The sequence below is a fragment of the Catharus ustulatus genome, chromosome 7 (genome assembly GCF_009819885.2).
Source record: "Catharus ustulatus isolate bCatUst1 chromosome 7, bCatUst1.pri.v2, whole genome shotgun sequence".
NCBI lineage: Eukaryota > Metazoa > Chordata > Aves > Passeriformes > Turdidae > Catharus > Catharus ustulatus.
In genome coordinates, this window is record NC_046227.1 from 14,524,115 (window position 1) to 14,544,062 (window position 19,948).

The following is a 19,948-nucleotide window of genomic DNA, read 5'->3' on the forward strand; positions in this document are numbered from 1 at the left end:
ATAATATTGTGTGCAAGTTTAATCTTTGGCTGTTAGAGGATATGCTTTCATTAAATTCAGTTGTTTGGTGTGTTCTAATGTGTCCAGTGCACACCAGGAATGATAAAGTAATAACTTTTGTCATAATCATCCTTTCATGTCAGTTGGCAATTATTTGGCACAAACAAAACCACTTCAGTAGCATACCATCTCTGCTCAAATGCCTTGTTTGTGAAAAGTATCTCCATCAATGAAATGTTTTCTCTCTCTAAAAAAGTAAATTGATATTCAAATATTCATAAAGAGAGTATTTTAATACTATCATACTATGACTTAATTTGGTTCTTGAATATCTTGCTAGGATTTATGTATTAACTGATACACTTTTCAGTCATAGCCCAATATACATGATCATAAATAGTGTTTCTGGTTGAATGAATTATTTTTTCTTAAAAAATTAAATCCAAGAGTTTCCTCAAAAATCTAAGATTCCGCACCCCCACCCCCAACTGAAAAATCTATTTTCTTTTGCCTATATAGGATTTCTTTTTAAACTTTATATTGCCACCTAGGGTTAAATTTTTATATCTCATATGCAGAAGCATTGGAGTGAGATAGTGATGTTTGCTTTTATCCCTTCAGTTTTTTCCTGATGTCTGTTTTGTAGACCTGGAACTCGCACTGTCTGGGTAACAGAATTTTTGACACTTCATCTGCTTGCTTTCTCTACTTCTGCAAACTGTACTGTCCTATTCTTTCCCCCTGCTTTGTGTATTGTATTCTTATATTTTTATGTTTGGGGGTGTGTTTTTGGCATGTTTGTTATAATTTTTAAGGTATACTCAGATATCCATGACCAAAGTCAGTTTTTACAATTTTTTAGCTCTGTTTGTTGGTGGGGGAGTTGAGTATTAGGAGGACCAGCTGATCACAGTTTCTTGTAAATAAGATAAGAAACATGACAATACATTTATGAATTTGGTTAAATCTTGTCTCTCTTGAAGCAGAAGTCCTTATTCTTTTAAGTTTTCCATTTGATTTTTACTCATGCTTTAGGCAAATGATTAAGTCATAGAGATTATTTTTTAGTCTTAATATTTTTGTAACTCTTGAAAGACTGCAACAATACCGGTTAGTAGGTGTCAATCAAGACATTATTATAATGTCTTTATGATAATTATATATATGTATTAATAGTCTGTGGGAACTTTTGTTTAGTGTTCCTTGTTTGTGTTGTAATTCCTGTAATAAGAAATTCCAATGCAGGACATGCCTGCAGTGCTTCTTTCTGTTTCCAGAGAATCAAGAAGAATTTAGGTTGGAATGGACCTCTGGAGATTATCTGTTCTAGCTTCCTGCTCAGGGCAGGTGAGCTTCTAATAAAGATCAGGTTGCTAAGAGCCGTGTCCAGATGAGTTGTGAAAATCTCTAAGGACAGACCATGTCATCCATGGCGTAACTGCCCTCATTGAGAAGGGTATTTTTTCTTTATTTCACACTGGAATATTCCTTGTGCCACTTGTGTCCATTGCCTCTCTGTCTTTGCAGCTGCAGGCAGCCTGCCTTGGTGGCCTGTTACTCCCACAGGAGATGCTTGAGGAAAGCATCTCAGTAGATTTTGTCCTTGAGGCTGAAATCCACATCCACAGTCCTCACCAAGTTCCCTATTTTCTTTTTTCTCCTTTTTGAAAGAGATGCTTTTGAACATAGGTGCTTGTTACTGAAGGCATTCAGGATTCTCCAGGATTAATTTGCTGTGCAATGACTTGGCACTCTGCATAACATTTTGACATAAATATGGTTATATGGGGGTTTTTGTTTATAATTTTGAGGCTATAACAGCAAACTGATCCAATAATTTCCTTCAGAATCTTTAAGAAATTCTCTAAATTTTCTGACACAAACTGGATAAAAGCTAGTTTTCTTTTGAAGATTCTTTGATGTGTTTAAATCAATGAAAAAATTATCTCTGTGACTTTTATAATTATGTTTTAATCTTAAGGAATACCTTCTTCCTTAATGCTGGAATAGTATTTAGCTATAATTTCTTTGACTAATTGTTCCTGTTCAGTTGTTGAGGTAGAGTAAGTGGAACGAGCTGCAGGAAGTCCCTGCTAACACTCTGAAGGTGTGGCTATAAAAATTGAAGTAGTATTCTTGGGGCAGGAAAATGTGCTTTCATTCTTGGCTCCTTTTGGAGTTGTGGGCTACTACTAATTTTGTCCTTGAATGTTGAAAGCAGTGCACTTCCCAGATATTCGAGCTTTTATTTGGCTAAGAAGGTGGTAGTCTATTCTGATACCAAAACAAAATTTGGGATTGTTTGAATCAAGTATTTTAAATAAACACCAAAAGAAGACCAGTAGTGCACACTACTGCTTGCTTCTTGATTCAAAGCAGCCTCACTGAACCATGAAAATTGTAGGAATTCTAGAAAAGGGAATTTGAGAAGTAATGTTATTTGTTTAGTATGAGTTATTTACTCTTCAACAAAATGCCATGTTTCAAATAATAAAATTGCTTCATGGGATCAATGTACAAGATGAGGTTCAGCTTTGCATAGCAGTATTTCTCAGTGTTATTTCCTTGGAGTTTATTACTCCAAAGACCTGAATGAACAATAATTCTCAGATTTCTAAATGATACTGCCAATTTTTTATTTCTTTATATTTTTGGACCTCTTTCACAATGAAGAAATTTCCTTTGGACTGTTTGATTTGCACTCTCAGAAGAGAAAAGTGTTGGGTTGTGGTGTCAGTTTTGCTGGATGTTACTTTCCTGTGCCTGTTGGGAGTGAGTCGTATTAAGCTCCCACAAGGACACATTTTTATGTTTGAGTTTCTTTTCTTTTTTTGTGCCCAAAGTTCACACTCACCCTGCTCCTGAATCAGAGTTTAACTAGGCTGTGACATATGCAATTTATTTCTGGTTCCTACAATTATTTATTAGCTTTACACAAAAATTAATCAATACTGTAATTTAAAGATAAGTAGTGCACATGCAAGAAGAAATTAAGACTTTTTTTAGACTGTAATTTACTTATCCTGTCAAAGAATTGTAATGGTTCTGATATTAAAATACCATTTAAACTGTAAAAACAGTCAGGTTGTGTGTAATCTTAAATGTTTTATTGTCTTTTAGGCTTTCAAAACAGACCTAAATCCTTAAAAGTGTTTGTTAATCCAAGCAGCCACAAAAGAGAAGCCACTCACATTTATTATGAAAAAGTTGCACCTCTTTTTAAACTTGCTGACATAAAAACTGATGTCACAGGTAAGTTGCTTCAGAAGCACAGCTTAATCCTTTGTGAAACTAATAGTTAAGCATGAGAGACAATTTAAATTTACTGCTTATCCTTGTTGCCTTTGACTGCAAGTACTGCATTTGGAACTCTAGTTAATAAAACACAATATATTTTTAATTGGTCAAGAAGTGCTTTAGTAATTCTGTTATTGATTCAGTATTTTTCACCTATAGCAATCAATACCAGTAATCTTTCCTATATCTGTTGTAATTGACTTGAAAAATTGTCAGTCTCAGCTTAAACAAATTATGAGAGGTCTCCTCTTTTTCCTTAAATTTCTTTTGAAATGACAACTAGTTCAGGTTGCAGGCCAAAAATTATTCTGATAAAATCTGATTTAGCCATAAGAATATACTAATGCAATAACAGTAGATGAAAATTCTCTTGCTAATTTTCTTCCCTGTATCCATGTATTTTTTTTAACTATTTAGCCCACAAATTAAAGTCAATTGAAGATTAAAGACTCATTAGAAGAAATGTGAAGAAGATTTTCTGTATTACAATTCTGTAGCAATAATTTCTTAACTACCTTCAACTAAGAGGGAAGGTCAGGGGTTTTATATAAATTTTGATTCTCACAGACATATTTTTCCACCTGGAAAGCATGGATTGATAATGTGAACAGAATTATAATGCTGTCATATTAGAAATCGAACTTAGCCTTGTTTGGTCACAATTAAAAAAAAATATAATACAAGCTGTGAATACAATTTGTAGAGGCTTCAAAAACATTTTCGCTAGTGGGATAAAACTGGCTCTAAGTTGATTTTTTAATTATTTGAAATTTTTATAAGAAATTTCTGAGATAAGCCAGAAAAATGTTTAATGGCCTATCCTTTAGCCAGGTTTATTCTGGCAATTTGAAATACTACTGTGCTTATTAGCTGCCTAACACTCCTCCTACAGGCAAAATGAGAAAACTACATTGCAGTTTTCAATGCTAGTGGAGAACTAAATAATTAAGAATTATGTTTAAAAAAAAAAAGTGTGGTGGTGGGTGCTGAGTAAAAGTCCTGTCCACTGGAGCCCTTTTCTGATAAAATTATTTCAAGTAAATTGAACTGGGCTTTTTCCTCCCATAATTGTTCTGGATTCTGTGAAGCTGGAGTGTGCATCTTGCTGTTCCTGGTGTTTAGGAACATGGCCAGTATTTACACAACTGGTGGTGTACAAAGGTGGATTAGGTACTGAAATTGTGAAGGCTTTTGTACAATTTTTGCACTGAAGATAGTTTGCATTTACAGACTTTGCCTCATATATTTAAAATTCATTGAATGCGAAGTTAAAATTTAATCCGTGCAAAAATTTTATAGCAAATTTGAACCTCTGAAGTGCCTTCTAGTGCATATAAAATAAAAAAATTGCAGGTTACTAGAACCACTTCATAACATCAAAGGTTGACATTGGAGTGCTGAAAGACAGAGCTCTCCTCAGCCAGTCTTGTACATTGGTTGCTTCATCTCTGATCAGGCTTTCCAGATCTTATTCTTCATTGTAGCTTCCCTTGGAATAAACTTCTGTGTTTAAAAGTTTGGAGTGGAAATATTCCTTTCTGCCCAAAACCATATAACAATCTAAAGAGATGTATGTAAATAACTGAGTACTAAAGTTATATTTAGTTTTTCTAATTATTTTTAAATTTTGTTGAGGCTTCCTCCCCCCCCCCCCGCCAAATGGCGTTGTGTACCATTTATATGTGCCATTTAATAATTTTAGTAAAAATAAATAAAGCTATTACGGAGTGGATTGTGTTCTGCTGGGGTTTTGGGTTATTTTTGTCACATGCAGTAAGCAAATCTCTGAAGTGCTTAGAGCTCTAGAAAGTGTGAGTTAGCAAATTTAAACTGAAGCAGTACTTTTAACTGTAACTAGGGTGAAACAATAGTTCAAAATCTGGGCTCTCTTAGGAGTTGGGCAATTTTTTGTGCTGCAGCTGGGATATGACTGCTAGGATAAGAACAGTGACTCTTCCAAAAATTTAGTTCTACAAAAGCTCACTCCACTGTTGAGATACCTGCAAGTACTGGCAAATTGTGATAATTGGAGCTGGTATTTTAGAAATACATTAGTATCTTGCAAAATCTTATACATATTTAAAGAAAAATAAATAAAGGAAACCCTGAAAGAATCCTAGCTTGTCTCACTTCTCTTCCTAGTTTTGACTCTTTTGCTTCCATTTATGCACACTTACAACCTGGACTTTAGGGCAAAAAATAACAACCTTCCCAAGCTCCTATTTCTAAGGCAGAATCACAAAAGGAAGGAATGTTTGAGAATTGGACAAATAGCAATGGTTGGAGCTTACCATTTACCGTATGTTGGTAAATACCAATGTATAACTGGTGTTAATACTGGATGGAAAAAAACAATTATCATTACCAGTTACAGTCCCACTGATTTTAGTTTGTGACATGAGTACCAGTATGGCACAAGTGTCACATGAAAGCATCCCCTGTTTGAAGTGCTGAGCTAATTGTATATTGCTTTTTCTATGTGTAGAGGCCAAGCCCTTGGTTCTTGTTTGCAATGTGAAGAGGGTGTGAAAGGGGTTTTGGAATATGTGGGACTCTGTTCAAATGAGGTGCACCTTTGGTGTCCTTTCTTCAGAAGGATGTTATCTGTCACTTAAGAACAAAACATTATTGCAAAAGAAAATCTTTCTAAATTACGCATTAGAAATGGTCAAAAAATAATTAAATAATATTTTTTGTGATAATAATTTAGACAAATGTGAGATCTGGATTCTTCTTGAACAATGAAAGAGGCTTTCTTCCTATTGCCAACATATATTGAGTAGGGTTTTGTTTGTTTGTTTTCCCCCCTGAATTGGACCAGTGCCAAATATTCAAACACTTAGCTTTTTTTCCAGCTATCAGAATGATTTATACATGCCTCTCTGGAGGACGTCAAGCCTGCAGAAAACTTTTTAGACATGGTCTTATGTCTGTTGGATTTTTCTAGGTTTTTTTTTCTACTTGAATGATTCTCTATATGTTCTCACATGTTTTCCTAAAAACCTCTTTTTTTCCACTGTCTTTTTGTCATGATGTGTCAAAATAGATCCTCTGTCATTCTCTCATCAAATTTTGAATTTCTTGGAATTCCCCAAGAAACTGCCTTAAGCAGTTCTACATAATTTCCAAACTTCAGCTATTAGATGCAAAGAGGATGGATCTGCTCTCAATCTGGCTAACATTATTCATTTTTACTGCCTTTATTGATTTCTCTGTAGACATGAGCCCTCTTTATTTTCATGTCCTTGTTCTTTGAGTGAATTAATTCAGTAACAGTAAGCGTAACTTACATTAGGATAGCACTGAGCATGTTTTCTGTTACGAAATAAATCTTATTTACTGTTCCATTTTAATTAGAATGTACTCATAACTTTCTAAATGTCATCATGTTCATTTAAAAAGGCATGTAACCTGGTAACCAACTCTATGTTTTCATGGGAAGAGTTTCTTTCACAGCTAAGCAAGGGTAAGATATTTGAACCTTTCTGCATTTTTGCATGATGCGTACTGTTATTGGTCACTTTTCACACAGCCTAAGATATTGATAAAAGCATTGTTCCCATTGGTAATGCAAAGCTGAATATGGCAGCTTAAATAATGTGCCTTGATATTCCAGAGAGGCCCTGCATGGAAGTAAATTCTGGAAATAATTCCCAAAAGTTATTATAGTAATAGGTGTTTCTGCAGCAAAATGATAAACCTCTGCCTCCCATATAATCAAAACAACTCTAGTTTTTTAATGAAGAATTTTCAAAACACTGAGCACTAGAACTTTGTTGGTAATGATTGAGGGATTTTGAAGTTATTGACAATATAAACAGTTTTTTAGTGTGAAGTGTAAAAATTGTATCACTTCAGTTTTGATTTTGTTTTCCTTATTTTTTAGGAGGAAAGATATAGACACTCACTATTGCTACACACACTTGTGTGTTTATATAAATAGGAAGAGATAGGGGAGTTTTCAGTTCTTGTAAGCAGCCTTTGAATAGTCTGTAGAAATACTGTTGGAACAGGTACAGCTATGGAATGATTGTTTTAGACACCAAGACTAATAATTTTAGCAGTGTTTAGGAACACTGGAGAAAAGCCTTGAACTATGTGAGCACCAGGGACAGACAAGCATGAAAGATTAATGTAATTTTGCATATAATGATGCACATTCTTACACAAAAAATCCATCTGCAAGTGTCATGTCAGTCAGCAAAAATCTTTGATGGGTGGCTGCAGCTGGGCTGTCTCTTCTGGCAAAGCTGCCCTAGAAAATGCTAAATGTAGTTATGATGCTTCGTGCCATCTGTAGTATGCCAGTTTATCCTGTCTTCACTGGCATTTACTGTACTATATAGGGTATCAGCAAACACAGAGACATCAATGTGGAGTGACAGATTCATTTCCTCCAGAGGCTATGAACTCTGGTGTATACTTGTGCCACCTTCCTCTGTGTGTTATATGCTGTTGTCGCTGGTATTTGGCTTGATTTCATACTTCTGTGTTTAACTCCTCTTATTTTTGATTTAGCAATTTGCATATCCTAACACAAAGGCAATTAAATTTGATTGATACTGAAGTAATTCAATCTTAACTGAGGATATGCTTATTTTTCTGAAGTTTACCAACTGTGTCAGTGCTAAAACTTGCAATTTTGATGCAACAAACATCTTCTTGAATTATCTGAATTTAAATGCATGAAGTAGCCATATATCTGATAGCAGCTGAAATTTAATGTTTGGCCTTTTAGCTAGCATAACTGCATAATATAACTTCTCGTACTTTTAATGCATTGATGACTTAAAAAAATAATCTGAATTGAATTACTCTCTGTTCCTGATGTTGGTTGGACAAAATAATTTAAAATTATCTAATCTGCTGATAATTGATGTTTTCCACAGTCACTGAATATGAAGGACATGCTCTCTCAGTACTTAAAGAATGTGAACTGCAGGCATTTGATGGGTAAGTTGGTTAGTGACTATGAATTTTAGTTAAACCTCATCATGTTATTTTTTATTTGTATTTCAATTAAAATTATGTTAGTATTTAATGAGTGACACTGTTTCTCATATATATGAAACCTGGGAAATTCAGTTCTCATTAAATACTTTGGTATTTATTAATTACTGACAATAGAAATGTATCTTAGATTCATAAATAACCATAAATAAACATAAAACTTTCTAAACTATGCTTCATGAGAGTTTCAGTCTCTGTATTTGTAAGAATACAGAGATAAAGAAGAAAAAGCCTGGATTGTATTTTTTTTTCACAAATATCTTCTACATTGAATCATATTTGAATTGTTTGATTTTTGGGTAGATGCTGAGAACTTCCTCTGTAAGGCTTTCTCCAGTAGCCAGATCTTAGCTGAAAGGATATAATTCTTGTGAAAGGCCATAGGCATATATCTGAAGTACTCTACCTTTTTTGCTGTCCAATTTTTTTTTGGAGACACAAAAATGTAGAAATGGCAAGACAACGTGGTATTTTTATTTATTGCAGTATGTAAACATATAGCAACATGCAATTTCTGGGCTTGATTTTCCCTCTTGGAGACTTATGGTTCCTTCCATGTTAACAGCGTATGAACTAAACTGAAGCTTATGATTTGCAGCAGTAAACTGGAAGTTTATATCTCAGTGCTTTCTGAAAGCAGCACTCCTATGTGTTAATTCTTTGTCAAAGCTGTTTGTATTTATAATTTCTTTGGTATCCACACTTACCATTCCATTTTGAAATACCACGGGCAGATGTCTTGTACACTCTACCTTTTTTGCTATCCACTTTTTTTTTAGGGACACTGAAAATTGATGCACTTTGTCAATTTGACTTTTTCCCCTGACTTGTGGCTGAGCTTTGGTGACAAATAGAGAGACTGCATTTGTGATGCTGCTATCTCAGCTGGTTTTTCCTATTTGTACAGAGGCAAAAATAGACAATGCCCATGCAAATACTTCTTCCTAATCAGGAGCCTAAAGTATGAAGGATCTTTAGAGTAGCCTGGGTTAGTCAGTCCTTAGTGAATAGTTGGTTAAGAAAGTTGCACCTGATTGTGGAATAGGTGTTTCTTTCTCTCAGAAGCCTTCTTCAAGGTCTAAGTAAAATTTTTTTGCTCAAGACTTTCTACTCCTTATGCACACCAGGTTCTCACTGATTAGCATGGCAATCCCAGGTGCCTGATGGTATCTCTATTTCCAGCCAAAAAGGCAACTCTTGATGATTAATGCTAAAGTAAAATAAATCAAAATTAGCAGCATTTTCATGTTATTCCTTTGACTTAATCTACACAGCACTCTAAAATCAGAGAAAAATATATCTGCTTTCAGAAGACAATCCACACAAGTCCTTCTGGGTATACAGTTTTTCAGACTTCAAAGATTAACTGGTTTTGCTACTGTGACAGAGAATTTTAAACCTGGGAATAAACAAAAAATGAGTCAAAAGAAAGACGATGACTCCTGATTGCAATGAGGAAGAAAATGTGCTATATTCTATTCTTCAAACTTTATTTTTTATTTAATGTGGCAGTGTTTAGCTAGATAGAGGAAACATTCCTAAAAATCGGAGATTAAAAATTAGCTTGAACATAATAATAGGAACTGAAGAAAAATATTAAAGGAGATGAGGTAATTGAATTTAAACATTATATAACATTAATAACATAATGGAGTTTTTCTTTTAAAGATCTGACCAGTTTTACCTGATTAAATGATTGGACACAGTTTCACAACTGCATTCATACAGATATATGAAAAGAATATAATTAGGTGAATTCCTCCCAAAGTAAATACAGCGCTTCTGTCATAAATACTTGGAATATATTATTACTATTCTTATCATTAAGGTATGTTTACTAATTTGGAGAATCACTATAATATGTACGGAAATAAACAAAAACAAGGAAAAAAAAAGGTTTGCTGTAATAGAGCTTTTACAGACAAATGCATTCCTCTCTATAGCCACAGCAGGTGGGAGTTTAATTATGTGCTCCAGAAGCAGTGATTAAGTACCTTTGTGCAAAGGATTGCTGGCACTAGGATTTTATACTTTGCTAAATCCCTCAACTGCCTGCATAGTGTATGAGAATAGCTGTTTCCAAGTGTTTTTTTATTTTATTGTAATCTTTGGTGAGTTATTATTATAAGGGCAATTAGAAGGCATTGGAATGTTTGTATGGGTCAGCATTGAAGAGGTAAAGAGCTTTTCCACTGAGGCACTTAAATGTGTTTGGTTCTTCCATCTGATCAGTTTATGTGCATGATGTGTGCTAAGGTAAGAAAAACTTCATAAGTTTTTAAGTGTATTTACTCCTACTCAGACAGAAAGCAGAAATAAGAATGCTTAAGGAGCATTCACGTAACACTTACTCATCTGACAGTGAAACCCAAGCTTGTTGTTAAAGAAACAGTGTTTTTTTGAAATATCATTATGTATATGGTGTGGGGCAGCTGCCTTCCACCTGTTTGTTCAGCTATGAAAGAGTTTGTTTTGAACTGTTTGGCATTTTTGTTTTGTAACAGGGTGGTTTGTGTTGGTGGAGATGGATCTGTCAGTGAAGTTGCTCATGGGCTGCTACTCAGAGCCCAGATAGATGCTGGAAAAGACACAGACTATGTATCCAAGCCTGTCAGAGCACCCATTCCTCTTGGAGTAATACCAGCAGGTGAGAATGAAAGGTACTGTTACATTTTGTTAGTCATCTGTTTTAAGTCCCCCTGGCATGTTGTACAGTTTTGGCTACTAAAGGCAGTTGTTAATGCTAAAACTTCAGTTGTGTAAGGGAGCTATTGAATAAATGTCTAGATTAGTGATTTGTATTGATTACAAATGGCTTGCTTTTAAATTGTAATGATAATTTATAGTAATGGCACAGATGAGCTCTTTGCCTGAAGGAAGAAGCTGAGAAAAAATAAAACTAAAGTAATTTTCAGCTGATCCATACAAGATCAAATTTCACCCTTATTTCCTGACAGAAATTATACTAAATGGAAACTTTGTTTCCTAGATTTTCCTTTCTTGCATCTCCAGTTTACTTGGCAGAATTCTCAGTTGGGTTCATGCTTAGGGTCTATTTTAAAATGATGTCTCAGAAATAAGTTGTGTGAATTACATTTTAAAAAACTGTACACAAAAAACCTCTGCTTTCTCTCTACTTCAGTTTTACAGGCATGAAAATCTCACTCTTAAATAGTCATCTTGCTCTTTTATTAACTTGTACCTTGTGGTGTGGTTTTTTGTTTGTGCTGGGGGTTTGTGTGTCCCTTCTCCTCCGTTTCTGTATTGGCCCTCCTTGGAGTGTAGCTTTGCCCAGCAGGAAGGCTTTAGCAAGAGCTGTTGTGGTTTAACCCCAGCCAGTAGCTCAGCTCCACACTGCTCTTCACTCACTGCCCCACCAGTGGGACTGGGGGCAGAATCAGCAGGGTAAGTGCTGGAAAACTCCTGAGTTAAGGAGAGTTTCATAAAAACCTAAATGCTGTGTGCACCAGCAATGCAAAACAAGGAATTAATTCCCTGCTTCCCATGGGCAGGCAGGTGTTCCACCACCTCCAGGAGAGCAGGGCCCCCATCACATATAACAGTGGCTTGGGAACACAAAACCATCACTTGAAATGTCCCACCCTGAGCATGGTGTCATATGTTCTGGAATATCCCTTTGGTCACTTGGGCTCCCCTGTCCTGGCTGTGTCTCCTCCCACCCTCCCACGCTCCCCCATTTGCCTCACCAGCATGGCAGTACAAAAAGAAGAAATGGCCTTGGCTCTGTGTAAGCTCTGCTCAGCAATAATAAAAACATCTCTGTGTTATCAACCCAGTGTTCAGCACAAATCCTAAACACAGCCTCATATTAGCCATTGTGAAAGTTAACTACCCCAGCCAAAACCAGCACAAATCACTACAGTCAGTATTGATTTTGGACGAGTATATGAATCACTTTTCTTGAAAAGAAGAGAGATATTTTTGCATGAACACTACTCTCTGGTGTGAATGTTTGCTATGACTACTTCACATAGCTTCTCAGATGTTTTTAACTGGTAAGGAAAAAACTCCTACAGCCAGTAAAACAGCAAATCACTATTAGTTTTCTACAAAAAAAAAGAGCATGTCACTTTGAACTGAGCAAGCAGATTTTTAAATGCTTTGATTTGGTTTGCACATATAAAAGGAGCATTAGTTGCTTGTAAAGGAGCAAGATTACATTAGCTTTTTCTCCGGTTAAAAAGTCCATGGTAAAAGAGCCAGCAATCTCAAAGACATGATGGTAATGAATTTGAGTACAGAAATTGAGCCATCACTTAGCAGCTCAGTCACTCGATGGTGCTGAGACAGAATCTCTCCAGCATGATTGTGCTACTCCATGTTGTGGGTAGGTCACAGTGCCTCATCATCAGTGCTTACTCTCCTCAGTGTGAGAAATATGTCATGGTCAGAAAGGACTCTACACCCAAAAGAATTCCTTATGGTTTCTTACACAGGATGGCGTAGATTTTGTAAAAGAGGATCAGAACAGTTTATAAAATGATACTGGGAGAGACTCCTAATAGGTTCCTAAAAATAATCTGTTGTTTGTTTGATTTCCATCTTCTTGATATTCCATGGGGTAATCAGTTAGGAAACAGGTAAGTATGATACTTGTTCTCATGAGGATGCAACTCTGGTCAGTTAAGTTTTTTTTCCTCACCAGAAATCCATTGCACAAAACTGTTAGGATTTTCCAACCAAGTAGAAACAGCAGCTGAATTACAGGATAGTATTATGTGGGTGGCTTAAAATCTGGTTTTCGCCTCTATAATAAGTACTTAAGAGAGCATTTTGAACTTTCAGTCATCTTGATGGGAAGGAGATGCTCTTGAAACAATTTACCTCCTGAAGAGAGAGGTCCAGAGGGGAGTATGTTTTTACTGAAATACTCTACTGAGCTGCCTTATTGTGGTCCAAATCAAATGGATGAGATGTGGGGAAGCCTGCAGTTGTACTGCTGGCCATTAGCAAGAGTGTTTGTTGCTATGGGAACTACTGCTAAGGAACTGTACGGAGGGGGGAAACAGAGAAAGGGGAGGGGGAACTGTGGAAGGACATTAGAAAAGCTACCCAGTTGTTACAGAACAAGAGACAATCTATATCTGATGCCTGTGAACCTTTTGGTCCGAAGTGGTTCATTTAAATAAATTCATGATTCCCAATTAATTCAGAAAATAAAATATTACTGAGGGACTGTTAATTTCTGTGATATTTCAGGCAAAGAACCAAAATGTTGATGCAGTTTTCATCAGAATTTTAGCTATGCTTGACTAGGAAGTCATTACATCACATTTATCTGTTTGGATGGGGGAGACATTAACAGCCTTATGAATATTCATGTCGTCTGGTTAATTAAGTTAATTGTACTGCAGAAGTGCCTGCACTTCCAAGGACAATTTTTTTCTCTACAATTTCTGTTTGGTACCTTCATCAGTCATGCTTTACATGACCTGCAGATACTCTGTTCTTACTGAGATGCTTTTGCACTTTTGGTGGGAAGGGGGTGGTAGGAAGTTGTTTGTAATGTCAGGAAAATTGGTTGGTATTTTGAACAGAGTTGCATTGTTGGAGTAATAAAATCTTCTTTGTTTCTGTAAAAAAAATGCTGATGATAGAGATGCCAGAGTTGTATGGAAGAAACCTTTTCACATTAAATTGAGCAGCTGACGTGAGAACTAAAAATGTGACTTACTAATGTGTGAGCAGTGCAAGTCATGGGCATCAAAGGCTTTAGGTCTCTGAAGTAATATGATAGTGTTCAGGGGAACAGTTGTTATTGGTAAATAATATCTTGAACTTGCATAGGGGAAAAGAGATTACTTGGGAGTATGAATAATGGCATTAAAACAACTATTGAATCACCATTTTAATCAGAAAGGCTTGTATCATTATTTATCTATAACTTTTATAGTTTCTGCTTTGTTTATAGGCTGCATGTTTTGAGTTTGGTTTGGTTTGGATTATTTTGTCTATCATCCTGCTTGTATAGGACTTAGTTAATGAGGCACATTTTTCAGTCGTTATTGGGGTCAAAAATGTTGGTAGGCATGTATTAAGTGGAGTTTTTGGAGAATATGATGGTGCTTACTCCCACAAAACCGTGCTTGGCCTTGTTCTTCCCCTTGTGGAAGGGTGGATGTGGTACTTTTGTTTTCGAACACAGAACTTGTTTTATCTTCCTCAGAATCCTGAAAGTGGGATTTTGCCTTGTTTACTTCTGCAAATGTTAATGAGCTCCAAAGATTTAAGGGAAGGATGCAATTACTTGTGCCTATCCTGTTTAGTAGGAATGAGATTTAAGTCTCATTAAAGTCAGTTTGAAGATTGGTACCGACTTCGGCTGTGGTCATTTGGTATCTTGCTGCCATCTGCATTGATAAATTACTCTTAAATCAGGATTGCAGCTTAAACTTACACCAAGCTTGATCTTCCAAACTGTGTTCTACCTTGTGCTCTTTAATTAACTTGGTCTTCAGTGAGAAGTGAAATATATTTTTTTTAGAATAGCAACTGCCCTATTTTGACATAGAGGAAGTAAGCATGATTTGCCTGACTTGTAACAGTTTGCTGCTTGTATGTGTGATTTCCTTTGTTTTGGAGACATACGCATAACAGTTGGTAAGAGATGTATAATTCTGATTGAAGGAAATATTTGAGTATTTTTGTGTTACATCTTTAGCTGCCTTCACTGGCAAAGCAGAACTAGTTGGATCTGGAAGTTAAATCCCTGAAGTCTTCCAACGTGAAATAGTGTTGGACATATACTTGTATTCTGTGAAGAATTGCTTTTTAGGTCAAATGTAGGGGTTTTTTTAGTTTTTTAAGGTACATCTTAAAAGATGTACCTCACTTCCTTCATATAGCAGGAGCTCAGAGCTCTTCTTTCTGATGTTATGGCAGCTTTCCATGAAGTTCTGAATTACACTCAGAGGCTAAGGTGCTCTAAGGACTTAACAGGTGAACTGTGAGATTCCCAGTTATATTGCAATTTTTTATTTAGACAAATTACTGAAAAAAATCAAAATTATGTTCCTGAATAAGGATAGCATGATGCCTTGAGAGCTGTGTAATTATGTTCATCAGTCTTTGCAAATTCAGTATTTTTTCCTACATTCTGCATGACATCAAAGTGGTAATTTTGTTTGGGGATAAGCAAAATTTTTCAATGTGGTACATGATGCTTTAAAAGTGCTTATTTAAATATTGAGTGCCTGTTGTTTGACATGTGACAGTCTTTCCCTTTCCTTTCTTCTTTCCTCTACTTTAGAAAGACAAGTAATTCTTAATAAAACTTAAGGCAACTTTACCCTCCAGAATTGTCCATTGCTACTGTAGCTTATTAAATAATTCAAACAAGAAAATAATCTGAAAATATATGTGAGCTCATTTTTATATGGGAGTGTTAGGTTTTAAACTGTTATTTTGTAATTTTTGCTCTTTTAATTAAACTTATTGAATTATTCATGCTTTAATCAGTGACATGAAGACATTCTGCCTGTTTGGTGGCAGGCCTTTATTTTTCCAGAGGAGAATTCTTTTGCTCTGCTGCTTGGTTAAGTAATGCCAGAAATGAGAAAAATCAATTTGAATTTTTTTAAATACTATACCCATGTAGGAGAGACAGAACTGCTCCTTCTTCATGATTTAAAAAATAAATTTATATTAAAAAGTCAGGTGGCACACAGTGTTTTATGTCCTAGGCCTTAAAGCAGAAGGGCAAAATTTACATATGTATCTCCATGTTTCTTACCTAGGTAAAGTGCCTTGACATCAGTCACCACCAGTCATGGGCTTCAGAGCTCTGCTGCTTTCTTTTACAAGCTGACAGCTGATTTTCCACTCACTCTGTGCCGATATTGCTGGGTTTTGACTTTTTCTTCTATTTGCCACCTGATTTATTCACTCCCTTGTATCAAAACCTGCTCTACTCTTCTCTCTGGTGGCTGGTAGGAGGACTGGCTGCCAGTGTCCAGGCAGTGACAAATATCAGTGAGATAGATCGGTTTTGGTGCACTGAATGCAACGTACCTGTTTGTCAGATGTCACATTCTGCCTTCCCTGTTTTTCAGTCACTGTGAAGCTGGTGTGCAGTAATTAATTTTATTCACTATTCCTTCTAAGAATCTAAAATGTGGCCTGCAAGAAGCACAGCAGCTATCTCTGACTAGGTTAAATGTCATTTGGCTTGGAAAAGCTACAATTTTATACTGTCTGGGTATTATTTTACCAACCTAAAAATATTCCCCAAATACATCTTATTATAATCTATTATAATACAATTATTATAATCTGCCTTCCAGTTCCTTAGAGCAACACTTGGGTATATAAGAGGTGATTATTAAGGAGATGATTTTTAAAACCAAACAAGCTTTAAAACAGGCAATATTTTGAAAAACTTGTTTCTTCCCCTGCTTTGATTTTATGGCACTTATGAATGAATTTGCAGAGATTTTATAGACCTCTGGAAGTTTAAAGGTTGTAATTTCATACTATTCAGCATTTCTGCTGCTAACAAGACAGTCTGTGGGGAGGCTTTATTTTTTTGAAAATGCAGTAATTAAAAATGCTGAGTATATTTGTTCTTGTTATTCTGTATCTCATGTTTTTTACAGCAGGTTTTGTTCACTTTTACAGGTACTACAAATATTTTGGCCCATACACTCTATGGTATTAAACATGCAGTGACAGCAACTTTGCACATTGTTATGGGTAAATATTTTTACATTCATTACCAGATTATAAATAATACAGCAGCATGTAGAGGTTTGTCATAAGCAGTTGCTCAGTAAAGGCATAGCATTTTGCTGTGTCACTGTAACCTATATTGTACTCTGCTTTTAGCTCCAGGTGCATTTCTTCTAAATCCTAACAGTTTCTATAGCTTTATTCATATAAAAACTGTATCATTTGCCACTGGGTCTGCACAATAAATGGGTTTTGAATGTGAAAATGTAATTAAGCTAAAAAAAGAAGTAGGTTGCTAGTGCAAACCTTATTTTTTGGTCTCAGGAAATAGCAAATACTTTGTCAGGCAGTGTAATTTTACTCTCAGTCTTTCTTTAGAACTTTTTTTTTTAATTAAAAAAAGAGAAAAAAAGAGTAAGTCCCCTCTTGAGCATCTCTTGGTCTTGCAGTCTGCAGTGGAGGAACTTTTGCACTATTTCTCAAGTCGTAATACAAAACTCTTTACAGGCAAAATCTACACCTGTCATTCTTTAAAAATCAGAGACACTGAATGCAATGGAAGATACCCAGGATCTATTAAAGAAAAAGTGTATATATCCTATCATGAACAGAATCATATGCTTATATTTTGTAACTGTAAACATGAATACATTTAAAACCTATATTTAAGAGTTCCCATATATCCTGCAGTACAGTGTGCAGTCATTACTTATATTTGGTGAAATGGTTGCAGAGATTTATGCAAATATTAGCAATATTACATTTTCCTTGATTCTAGTTGTTGAAAATGTACATAGAATTAAGTCAGACCCTTTGCAGCCTTATGAAGTAGCTGAATGTTTTACCATAACTTTAACATTTTCAAGCATCTGAAATGACTACTTTGATAGAGTCTTAATTTTATCTAGATTGATTCTGGTTTCAATTAGTAAAACTGCATTTCCTAGAGAGAGAGGAGTCTGGAGGGACTTTTTTCCCCCCAGCTAAAGTAGATGAAAAAGGAATGGTAAGTTGTGTGTCATTTGAAATAACAGAGATGTAAATTTGTTTTTCTGTTCTCTGTGACATGTTAGGACACATTCAAGCAGTGGATGTGTGTACTTTCAGCACCCCGAGCAAGCTGCTGCGCTTTGGGTTCTCGGCCATGTTCGGGTTTGGGGCGAGGACTTTGGCTTTGGCTGAGAAGCACCGCTGGATGCCCTCCAGTCAGAGGAAGGATTTTGCTTTCATCAAAACACTGGCAGATCTCAAGTATGCCAAAAGATGTTACTTTTTCTAGTATTTCTCTTTTCTTGAGGAAAGTGAAATAGTAGGTCTGATAGGGAGAGCAGTAGTTTATCTTAATTGCAGACAGATTTAACTCAGATGTGATGTATATCCCTCTTACAAGTTAAAGAGGAGATAAATTCTTTACATTCAGAATCTCCTTAAAACCATCTTAACTGCGATAAAAGTCTGTCTAACAGTCAGAATATTGGTTTGCATCATAGTAAATGTCAATACTTTTCTAGGCCAGAGGAATGTGAATTATCATTTCTCCCTCTACAAAATCTGCAGGAAGATTCTCATGAGGACAGGTAAGTAAAACTGACTCAAGAAATTCCAAAGCAACAAAAATATGTCTTTGAAGAATAAAATTGTACAGATTCTTTACTTGGTTCAAATTTAATCAGCAGGTGATATAATCTTTAAAAAATATTTATTTTGACGACTGCAAACTTGTACATATTGTAAAGTGTTTCCTGTAGACTGTTACAGAGGATTTTGTTACAAGGCAGTCTTCCACTTAGTAATATTGATTTGTTCAGTTCCATTCATATGTTACTTTTTTCATAAAGTCTGTGTTGCTTAAATGTGCAGAAATGATTTCAATTTTTTACCTACTTGTTTCTACCCTTTTAGAAAGAAGAAAGAGAGAACAAAGAAAGGTGAGTTTCTGCTTTCAGGATTTTTTAAAAAGTGAACCATGGCTGATTAACTGGAGTAATATAGAATTACTCTGTTATATTTAGGTAGCAAGGATCAATGGCAGAAAATTCAGGGTCACTTCCTGAATGTGAGCATTATGGCAATCCCTTGTCTGTGTTCAATGGCACCAAGAGGCTTGGCACCTAATACGAGGTCAGTATGGGTTTAGAGAATTAGTCATGTCTATAAATTCTGACATCTTACCTTAAGACCTTGGCTTTTCCGAGAATATGAGCCTATGTTTAGGTAGTCTAGTCCCTCTGGACTGGGGGAGGGAGCGTAGACTGCAGCAGACTCGATAATCCCAGGAATTGTAATCAGTTTTTGGATCAGGCAAATAAGGTCAAGCAGTCTAACTAGAATTATGAGTGGATAATTGCTGTGATTAAATTAGTTGGCAAGTCTGACTTAAGTAGTAGTCATCGAGCAGTCATCTGTCATAGGATTTGGCTTTATGGGGAAACTTCACCCTTAGATTTTATTTTATTTTTTCAAATATAAAAGTGTCTCTAATCTTCTGCTCTACAGCCAGCAAAAATGAAATATGTCTTTCTCATGCTATTAATGACTAAAGTTAACACCTGTCTTTTTATTCTTACTATTTTTTGTTTGGTTTCCCTAACAACTTGAGAAATGAAGCTTCTACTTGCAGGGTTTGGGGAAACAAAGGAATGTGTAACCTGGTTGTTGACATTGCCTCATTTTGCCTTTAGCTCCTTGTTGAAAGCCTGCTTTGTGGTGACCAAAGCAGTTCTGTATTTGAATCTGTTGTAAGCAGCTGGCAATTGAGCAGAATAGCAAGTACAAACTTTGTAGTTGTATGCAAAGTACAAAATACTCCCTCCAAAAAGAATGCAGAGACTCGTGTGTGTGCATGAGTGTGTACCAAAAAAGCCCCAACACTCAGGAGGGTTTATGGTACAAGACTCTTTTGTTTCAATAAATTATCACTAGGTGAAATTAGAGGAGAATTGATGAGGCATTT

General features: G+C 35.7%; 1 protein-coding gene across 2 annotated transcripts in view; it reads left to right on the forward strand.

Moving 5' to 3' along the window:
- CERKL (ceramide kinase like) overlaps positions 1 to 19,948 on the forward strand; it is a 50,920-nt gene that overhangs the window by 24,931 nt on the left and 6,041 nt on the right. Inside the window, exons 1-9 of one of the 2 annotated variants that reach the window (XM_033064971.1) lie at positions 3,167 to 3,252; positions 6,700 to 6,763; positions 8,187 to 8,250; positions 10,812 to 10,954; positions 16,945 to 17,019; positions 18,069 to 18,246; positions 18,507 to 18,572; positions 18,898 to 18,923; positions 19,008 to 19,116. In XM_033064971.1, the coding sequence (XP_032920862.1) occupies positions 3,244 to 3,252; positions 6,700 to 6,763; positions 8,187 to 8,250; positions 10,812 to 10,954; positions 16,945 to 17,019; positions 18,069 to 18,246; positions 18,507 to 18,572; positions 18,898 to 18,923; positions 19,008 to 19,116 (734 nt within the window). In that variant the 5' untranslated portion in view covers positions 3,167 to 3,243. Of the gene's footprint in view, positions 1 to 3,120; positions 3,253 to 6,699; positions 6,764 to 8,186; positions 8,251 to 10,811; positions 10,955 to 16,944; positions 17,020 to 18,068; positions 18,247 to 18,506; positions 18,573 to 18,897; positions 18,924 to 19,007; positions 19,117 to 19,948 lie in introns of those variants that run through there. The other variant, XM_033064970.1, reaches the window with a different exon arrangement.